This window comes from Agrilus planipennis, unplaced genomic scaffold (assembly GCF_000699045.2).
Source record: "Agrilus planipennis isolate EAB-ADULT unplaced genomic scaffold, Apla_2.0 scaffold12, whole genome shotgun sequence".
Lineage (NCBI taxonomy): Eukaryota > Metazoa > Arthropoda > Insecta > Coleoptera > Buprestidae > Agrilus > Agrilus planipennis.
Window position 1 is genome coordinate 576,705 of NW_020439003.1, and position 10,122 is coordinate 586,826.

General features: G+C 32.3%; 1 protein-coding gene across 2 annotated transcripts; it reads right to left on the bottom strand.

Moving 5' to 3' along the window:
• Nucleotides 1–134: 134 nt before the first annotated feature.
• On the bottom strand, nt 135–9,736 carry LOC108733304 (homeobox protein LOX10). 2 transcript variants are annotated; one of them, XM_018464404.2, is made up of 3 exons: nt 9,539–9,736; nt 8,959–9,376; nt 135–601 (listed from the first exon to the last, which is right to left on the bottom strand). In XM_018464404.2, the coding sequence occupies exons 2-3, from the start codon at nt 9,293–9,295 to the stop codon at nt 234–236; spliced, it is 705 nt and encodes a 234-aa protein (XP_018319906.1). In that variant the 5' UTR covers nt 9,296–9,376; nt 9,539–9,736; the 3' UTR covers nt 135–233. The 2 variants fall into 2 exon arrangements, with proteins under 2 accessions (XP_018319906.1, XP_025831742.1); XM_025975957.1 differs by lacking the exons at nt 8,959–9,376; nt 9,539–9,736 and adding exons at nt 6,245–6,662; nt 6,825–7,022.
• Nucleotides 9,737–10,122: the final 386 nt, after the last annotated feature.

Consider the following 10,122-nt stretch of genomic DNA (forward strand, 5'->3'; position numbering starts at 1 on the left):
TTGATAAAATGGTTACTGAATAGTGATGTTAATGTTGTTGATTTTTGATTTTTTAAAAATCGGTATTAGAAAATTTTTCAAAAATATTTTAATTTAATTATAGATATCAATATTTCTTATTTAACCGACTAAATCTGATCATTTGAGTGACTGGTAAATACTATAATGATTTCATTTCGATCCACTCATCCATTAGTTTGTATAATTTTAAATGATTCAATCTATAACACAATTTAATCACTTTCGGAAACCGTATCGACATCAATATACAATTCTCCGTCATTATTGGTATCGGCAGTACATTCTCCCATTTTCCCAGCTTCCTTGGAATGTCTCCATTTCATTCTTCGGTTCTGAAACCAGACTTTTACTTGCGCATCGGTTAGACCTAACGTAGCAGCCAATTGGCGTCGATCAGGTTTGGTAATGTATTTTTGAAGTTGAAAACGGCGTTCTAGTCCTTTCCTCTGTAGATTACTGAAAACCGCACGGGACCACGATCTTTTCCTTTTTCCTGTTCCCGAAGAACAGTTAGCTGTTGCACTGAGGTTCAATGATGTGGTAGAATTACGGGATGTTTGCAAGGAAGGTATCCGTATGGCTGTAAAATAAAAGAAATTGATAAATAGAAGTAGAAAATGATACTGCTGGAGATTGAAAAAGGATGCAGGACACTCTAGCAATAAAAAATGAGTAATAACAAATAAATTATATTAATGACATTAGGAACCATATCTACTATAGGGTAACAACCTCTTCGGAATTTCGGAAAATGTAATAACATTTTACAATAAATCGACGAGGATCTAGAACAAACTGAAAGTTTGAATGCTGGTGAAAGAGATTATTATTATTTGTTTGAATGCTTTGAAGTTAAAATAAAGAAATTGATGCGCGGATGAATCCGGGGACACGCTAACACTACGAAAATCGAAGCTTGCCCAGCGCATTCACCATTTTTAATGCACATTTATTTTTCAGTAATTTATTTGAAACATCAGTTATTCATAATGGATTAATGTGTTGGTAGATTTATGAAATTCCAATAATAGAAATCTTAAACTGCATCTATTATACAAAACAATGCTTATAATCAGCGGCTATCATTACTTCTTTTTTTTATAAACTAATAGGCTATCGATGCCTTTACCATAAATATATTTAGAAATTTGCGATAAAGCTAGTACTAGGTAATAAAAGGACTCTGGGCGATCCTTACGGAAAATGGCATTCTGACAAACTTAAAGTTGCATTTTTCCGTAAGGACTTCCAAGGAACAATTATACCAATTGTACGTATTGGATTATGTTGGCACCTACCTGTAGTATTTCATATTATAGATTTGTCATGGTTTCGATATAGGGATCTTAATGCACTTTGAAAATTTGTAGTATAGGTCTTCCAACGTCATAGTGTACTTACAGGGAAAGTTGGTGTACTCAGAGGTGTAATCAGACACTAACACAGAATATAAAAATTCAATATAAACCAACTAAAGTTTCGTTACAATTACACTTTTAGTTTTCATATGTTGTATAAACTATAGTTTTTGTATTGATATCTGATTATACTTCTGAGTAGGTACCCCAACTTACAGGGAAAGTTGGTATATACTCAGAAGTGATATCAGATACCAATACGGAATATAAAAATTGTATATGAACCTACTAAAGTTTCGTTACAGTTACACTTTTAGTTTTTATGCGTCGTATAAACTATAGTTGGTTGTCTGATTACAGCTCTGAGTACATCAACTTTCCTCATAAGTACACTTCTACGTTGAGGTGTATTACACTTTTGCAGAGTTCATTACCATCCTTGGTCCGAAACCATGACACATTCATAATATACAAGTAACGTATACGTATTTAGTACATAGAGCAGGTATAATTGTACCTTGCAAGTCCTGACTAAAGAATGCAACTTTAAGGGACTATATCTCAAAAAGGTAAGTTTTTACGACATAGTGCCCATTGAGATTTTTGATTTACACGTCGAGAACTATCAGAATCCAAAGTTTCATTTAGTTTAACAGAGGACCATTTTCGGTAAGGATCCAGCAAGGTCCTTTAAGTAGTAATTTAAGATGGCAGAACGTGTGCGAAGAATGAATAAAGCAAAATGAGTTTTTTGTAGAATTTTGAAAAAATTTATTATTCAATTAAAGGAAGGTAATAACTGTTTCACCGTTAAAGCTTCCGATAAACAATAATAAACATTAGATCGTTTAGAATTTGGGGTATACACTTAAATATGTATACGTAAATATGATCACGTCTAAACATCTGTTTATATATGCTTGCGGGACGTAGTTGAGAATCAACAGATCCAACCGTGATGTTTTTAGTGTTTATTGGTGTTAATGTTGGGCCCTGACATGTGATTACATCCTGTGGCGATAACTAAGAAACACTCTTCTCCTCTTGGTCCTTGTTTAGGATCTTTTTCCGTTATTTATTTTCATTTCGGTCTAAATTAATCTGTACCCTCTGCTGAGAAGACCAGTTGTAATAGTGCTGTAGTAGGCAATTGCTACATTTTTAATTATGCAGTTAAACATTGAACAACAACTACTTATGTTTTATTTGAATTGCATAAGCATTTATTATGTTTATTATTTACATATATCGGACGTGTAAATTGGTGATTGAGTTTTTCATCTACGAGGGTGAGACATTTGCCAAATGACAAATATGTATAAAAAAGAGTAAATGGAAAAATTTCGCTAATTTCCAATTATTTCACTTCTTATCTCGTCTTCAGTTTGAAAATGCTTAAGTCATTTGGTTAAAATCTACTTTTCTTTTGACGCCAATTTATAACATACTCTAAGAAGAAAAATCACAGGAAAGCATTTGTTTGCCTGCTACAATCTCCCGGATATTTAAAAATTACACTTCAATATCATCAATACTAAAACCAATAATTTATAATCGTTAATTTGAAACCAGTGTTCAACCTATTTGATTATTATGAACTATTCATGCACTTATCAAATTTTGAGGAGATTTTTACTGTCATTACTAACAATTTTGAAGAAATTGAGGATCAGGGTATTTATTATAACAAATGGCACTTATTCAATGCTGATTAAACAAATAGTTCTCGTTCAAGAAGGAAGTTGTTGAAAAAATAGCCATCACAAGGTGTTTGGCGGATGTGAAACATGGAAGTTTTGTTTATTGTCGCTCCGTCTTGCCACGCGTATCAGTTTAACCCCCTAAGACCACCAAAAAATATTTCACATCAAAAATTGTTTTAACAAGTTAATTATCTAAAGTTTTTGAGGTTCAATTTAAGGAAATGTTTAAAAATGGTACCTGTCAATGAGGCGATTAAATATTGCAATATGTAGTTCAATAACGATCGATAAAAAATAAACAATTAATCTAATAAAAGTTGCTACAAACGTCAGTGGAACTAAAAACGTCCTGGTGTGGAAAAATGGAAACCGAATCAGTGTTTTCATGGTTGAAATAGATCTTTATTTGATCTTTTACTACCTCATAAATTAGTGAAGAATGTTTAATTAATTTGTATGGATCGGAATGTACGTATAGATGATGTTTAAAATTTCTGAGTATCTAAAAATAAAATTTATTGACAGACAAGCGCAAGTAGGTGTCTAAATATAATAAGTGCCCACGTACTTTTTATAATCCTTTTAATATTGACTATGACTATTTTAACAGAATTATTAAACAGAAGTTCGATTAACATCATATTATTACGTATTCGTCGAAGTTTGTTCAGAGACTTTGGTATTCGTATATAATTTGTGCCATAATTGGTTCGAGTTTTTTAAATTTAATTAGGAAATATCTTGATGGTTGTAAAGTGAAAATGAGACCGTTGTTATTGGTATTTTATTATTGAAAACAGATCCTAGAGTACAATTTGGACAATCCAAGCGGAAGCAAGAGAGTAGATGACCTCGGGGTCAGGGGCTATCTAAAGCTCCCTTTGTTTTGAAATTTTTCTCTTTTGAACTTTTGAATTTTTTTTTGAGGTTAGTTAACTGATGACTGATATCTCAAAACTGACTTTTACGAGTCATAGCAAGACACTTAAAATATTAAAAAACGGGCCTAAATCGCTGAGCTCTTCAAAATTAAGACGATTAACTTTCGGTAACAATAATCGCACTAGATTCGCCACTTCGTCAGTTAATATATCCTTTGGTAATAACATGCGAAGGGGTTCAGATATCGCTTGAAATCCTAAGCTTTCTTCCTTTCTCCTAACACAATTCCCTGGGATGCTACGTTCACTTTATAATTAGATTGGATTAGACTGAATTGGGCACATTATAGACAAGTACATATAAATTCGCTTTTAATAAATCCGCATATACAAATATAAAATTCGTTTACAACTTTGGGTTTCGAATGAAGAAGTATATAAGTATACTTTCATTATTATTATAAGCGAACATGATAACTGATGAGTACAATGTGAACAATTTTAATAGGGTAGATTTAGATGATAATTTTTAGAAAAATATTTAGAACCGTTTTATTAGAGGATAATTTTGGTGAGTATTAACTAAAGTTAGAGCCAAATGTTGAGCAAATTAAGAGACCAAATGTTCTCGATGTAGATACATTAGCTTATTCCAAACACTTAACAGTGCCCACTGTATACGAACAAACTGACTAGTATAAACGAGAGATGAGCTGGATGCGAAGGCCTGTTTACGACTTGTATATATGCACATAAAGGTCTTGTAGATCTAATGTTTACATTACTTGTGCATAATAAAGTTTAGGGCTCATCATCGGTTTAAGCGATTGCCTGCTACCGACATAAACTTTACATTTACCAACTGATGTAATCAAATTAAAACGCGTCGAAGAATGAATCGGCCATTATCCAAAAATATCTATTTGAACGGAGTGTGAATAAAGAAACCGTTTAATCATTATTTCCAAGAGTTTTAGTTGAAAAGAAGATTATTAGCTTTTATTATTGCTAGATGTTAAAGATATCTACCAAATTTCGAGATTCAATCAGCAATCAAATTGTTGAACGTATTTCATATGTATCGGTTTTGTATTTTTGTTATAAGATTTAAAATCAAATACGTTAGCATATAAAAAGGAATAAAACTAAAATCTTTATGGCCCATTTCTTTAGACTCCCTAAGCCCCTTTCTCATGTTTGGGAACGTATGAAGATAGTACTGTTTGGTGTTATCAAAAAGATTTAACGATTAGGGAATATAAATGATATATTTTATTTGATGTTTGCAACTTGTTACTACTACTAGAGTTTCTAATTAATTATTTTTTAATTAATAAGATTTAAAATATATGGATAAATCGAAATTGATACCTATACATTCACCATGATTGAACAGTTATGTACGGATTTGATTTGATGATTTGTGAAATATTTAGTGGGTCATTCGCATTTTATCAAATAATTAAAATAATGCTTGTCGTTGTACGTTTTTGTACTAATGACTTTGATGAATATTAAAATTTATTTATCCCGTCACCAAAAATATTTATGAGTATTTTTATGGTCGCGATAAAATTGAACTACAGTATTAGTTGATTACAGTGAGTACTCATCATTATTTCTTATCAAAGAGTAGGTAATAAAATTGAAAATAAACATTTTACGACAATTCCTTTAGATTTCTTCATTAGAACAAGACAAGCAATAAAAATGTGTTTTCGTAAATAATCATTTTGAATGGTCAACACATCATCCTATAAAATATTGCCTGTAATTATTGTGTATTATTTGTATGTGAATAACTAGAACGTGATATAATAATTGATGATAAATAATTGCTATTTTGAAGTAAATTTCAAATTTTAAAAAGGACTTACAAAATTTCAATGTCAATTATTAAAATACACAAACATCAACAAAACATAAATGTAATAAACAAAAAGGATATGTACATATCCTACTAACAATTAAATAATTTTCTATTATTATGTAAATTTTATCTCTTACATGTTGTTCCTAATTTCTGATATATATATTATAAAGAATAATCATCATAAAAAACAAATTTCAAGATTCTCTAATTAACCCCCATTCAGTTCCAGAACTTCATAATTAATAAGTGACCGAATTAAAATAATTTTTATAGCAATTAGTTTCTTACTAAGCAGAAGGAAGACTCGGCTTACTCATAATTGTAGAAAACAAATTGATTACTAAATTCACATAATAAACATTATGCACATACATTATATGAATGTGTATTATAAAATTTATTTATTACCTGGTCGAGTTGCAAACGGTCTTATTGGCTGTACGGTGTAGATACTATTCGTTGTAGCATAATTGTGATTATGATTTGGATAGTCGGCATGTTTTTCAAGTAAAGTTTGTCCAGAATTGAGGGAACAGCATCGGAAAAGCGAAGTGACGCAATCAGAACAGGGAACGGCTATGGTTGGCGTAGGCTTTGCTATAGAATTTTTGCAATTTTCTTCTAAACTTGTAGGATTTGATGCTAAGATACTGTCGATTCCGAATTTGAGTTTAACTGGTTCTTTTGGGGGCATGGTTTTCAAGCAGTGATCTTGCCCATTCAAGGCATTCATTTTCACAACCATGTAAAATCACGTCAATAATCCAGCAAAGGATTTTTGCTTGACGAAAAGTAGTAGGCACTTGATGATAGGCGAATTGATCTCCTAGAAATAAGACAATAACTTTTTTAAATTGCCGAATCTTGTTGCTTCGAGCATTTTACGTAAAATTGATTTCTATAGGGGAGAATTCTTTATTTTGGCGTGTATTTTTAGAATAAAAGAAATAAATGTAATAAAGATTCCATGCAGGCATTTTTTGATTACCTTAACTGAGATTAGTTCGTTGAGCACCTATATTTAATTCGTAGTTGGTAAGAAGTTGGGTAATCCTGTAGGTAATCCTTTCTTCTCTCTAAGGCACTTTTGAAACAATTAGGAACTTGGCACTACTAATTACGATATTAGGCGTCACGGCGGTGGTCTTGTAAGGAGGCACTTAAACGGTTACAGTAGTTAAGTCAATAATTGACTACTAATCGGCAACTAATGCGGTCCACGCGCGAGATTACTCTTGAAGATAAAGTAGGAGGAGTCGGGAGTCAGAAAGTGTTTACCTCATTGGTTTCTTCTGGTTTTCATCTTCGAGGCGGTGTCTGCTAATTAATTATTTTCAGTAAACTTCAGCTGGAAACTGCGATATTCGCCTCGCTTGATTGTTTGTTTGGACTGGCGAACGAGGTTTACGCTAAACAAACGGCAATAATTTGATAATTACTTCCTGCACTTCAAGATTTACGGTTATTATGCTCCTTTTCGATGAAGATATTTTCCAACAAATGGGAGCTGTTATGGGATACTTACATATATGTCACAGATTTTATTGCTTTTTGAAATGAAATAAACTATGGGCAACAAAGAAACGCTTTTAATTAGGTACGGTATTCATACATACTTAGGGAACATCCACTGTTTACACCAGTTAAAAAAGGAGAGAGTAGTCTAGCAAAATTTCATCAGATCTCATTTAAGTTGAGCGAGAGGGTTCATTGAAAAGCTTCACTTTTTAACGTTATTATTTGCAGATAATAAAGAAATCATTAATTTTTTCTTTATTTTGAGATGTCCCATGAGGATACATGAAAATAAGTTTAATTATTAAAAATTATAGGGTACATTTCACGTGAGGGGGGTGGGGATGTAGGGGACATATGGGGAAGGAGGTATCCAAATTGAAGGAAAAAGTTTCCACCAAATTTTAGTGGACGCCTACTAAGAGTATATGTTAACGGTAATGTGTGTAATCCGTCATTGTATACTATTCCTAGTAAATGTATATAATTCCTAATGTATACCGGAAATGTGTGAACTATATTATATTAGACAAATTTCCTAGGAAATCTATACATTTCCTAAATAGCAATCGGAAATGTATTACATTCAAGATGTCAATGGGTACGCGGCAATAGGGAAGCGAGGAGAGGGCATCCATTTTATTTACAGAAAACATTAGTTTTATACATTTCCTAGTACAATATCGGAATTTCATACAATTCCTAGGAAATGTATATCTGCATTTCCCAGGATATGTGTATATTAAAAAATCTTTGAAATAATATTTTATAGATTTCCTAAATAGCCTCGGAATTGTATACATTTCCTAGGAATTGTATACAATACCTAGATTCCATACTTTTCCGGTAACACGTATATATAGTAGTTACGTGTGTACATGTTTAATTGTACTAGACCGCGCTTATAGTTATTCGTAATGGTACGAGTCATCCCAGATGAGCAAGGATTTTCTTCGAGTCATTACCCACAAGCAAAATAAAAGCGGAGTAATTTCATTAGAGCAAGTGCCCCTGCTGCCGTACGACATACAACCGTGTTCGACTGAAACGGTGGGTGGTGAGATGTTACGGTTTCGAACGTTTACATAATTATTTTCTTGCCTTATCGAGCAATATTAACCGATAAAGGTAAACAAAGAAAGGNTAATTGATGATAAATAATTGCTATTTTGAAGTAAATTTCAAATTTTAAAAAGGACTTACAAAATTTCAATGTCAATTATTAAAATACACAAACATCAACAAAACATAAATGTAATAAACAAAAAGGATATGTACATATCCTACTAACAATTAAATAATTTTCTATTATTATGTAAATTTTATCTCTTACATGTTGTTCCTAATTTCTGATATATATATTATAAAGAATAATCATCATAAAAAACAAATTTCAAGATTCTCTAATTAACCCCCATTCAGTTCCAGAACTTCATAATTAATAAGTGACCGAATTACAATAATTTTTATAGCAATTAGTTTCTTACTAAGCAGAAGGAAGACTCGGCTTACTCATAATTGTAGAAAACAAATTGATTACTAAATTCACATAATAAACATTATGCACATACATTATATGAATGTGTATTATAAAATTTATTTATTACCTGGTCGAGTTGCAAACGGTCTTATTGGCTGTACGGTGTAGATACTATTCGTTGTAGCATAATTGTGATTATGATTTGGATAGTCGGCATGTTTTTCAAGTAAAGTTTGTCCAGAATTGAGGGAACAGCATCGGAAAAGCGAAGTGACGCAATCAGAACAGGGAACGGCTATGGTTGGCGTAGGCTTTGCTATAGAATTTTTGCAATTTTCTTCTAAACTTGTAGGATTTGATGCTAAGATACTGTCGATTCCGAATTTGAGTTTAACTGGTTCTTTTGGGGGCATGGTTTTCAAGCAGTGATCTTGCCCATTCAAGGCATTCATTTTCACAACCATGTAAAATCACGTCAATAATCCAGCAAAGGATTTTTGCTTGACGAAAAGCAGTAGGCACTTGATGATAGGCGAATTGATCTCCTAGAAATAAGACAATAACTTTTTTAAATTGCCGAATCTTGTTGCTTCGAGCATTTTACGTAAAATTGATTTCTATAGGGGAGAATTCTTTATTTTGGCGTGTATTTTTAGAATAAAAGAAATAAATGTAATAAAGATTCCATGCAGGCATTTTTTGATTACCTTAACTGAGATTAGTTCGTTGAGCACCTATATTTAATTCGTAGTTGGTAAGAAGTTGGGTAATACTGTAGGTAATCCTTTCTTCTCTCTAAGGCACTTTTGAAACAATTAGGAACTTGGCACTACTAATTACGATATTAGGCGTCACGGCGGTGGTCTTGTAAGGAGGCACTTAAACGGTTACAGTAGTTAAGTCAATAATTGACTACTAATCGGCAACTAATGCGGTCCACGCGCGAGATTACTCTTGAAGATAAAGTAGGAGGAGTCGGGAGTCAGAAAGTGTTTACCTCATTGGTTTCTTCTGGTTTTCATCTTCGAGGCGGTGTCTGCTAATTAATTATTTTCAGTAAACTTCAGCTGGAAACTGCGATATTCGCCTCGCTTGATTGTTTGTTTGGACTGGCGAACGAGGTTTACGCTAAACAAACGGCAATAATTTGATAATTACTTCCTGCACTTCAAGATTTACGGTTATTATGCTCCTTTTCGATGAAGATATTTTCCAACAAATGGGAGCTGTTATGGGATACTTACATATATGTCACAGATTTTATTGCTTTTTGAAATGAAATAAACTATGG

Coding starts and splice junctions, on each gene's coding strand:
- LOC108733304 (XM_018464404.2), bottom strand. CDS start 9,295: ATGGTTGTGAAAATGAATGCCTTGAATGGGCAAGATCACTGCTTGAAA. Junction 602..8,958: donor ACCGTTTGCAACTCGACCAG/GTAATAAATAAA, acceptor TTTATTTTACAG/CCATACGGATACCTTCCTTG.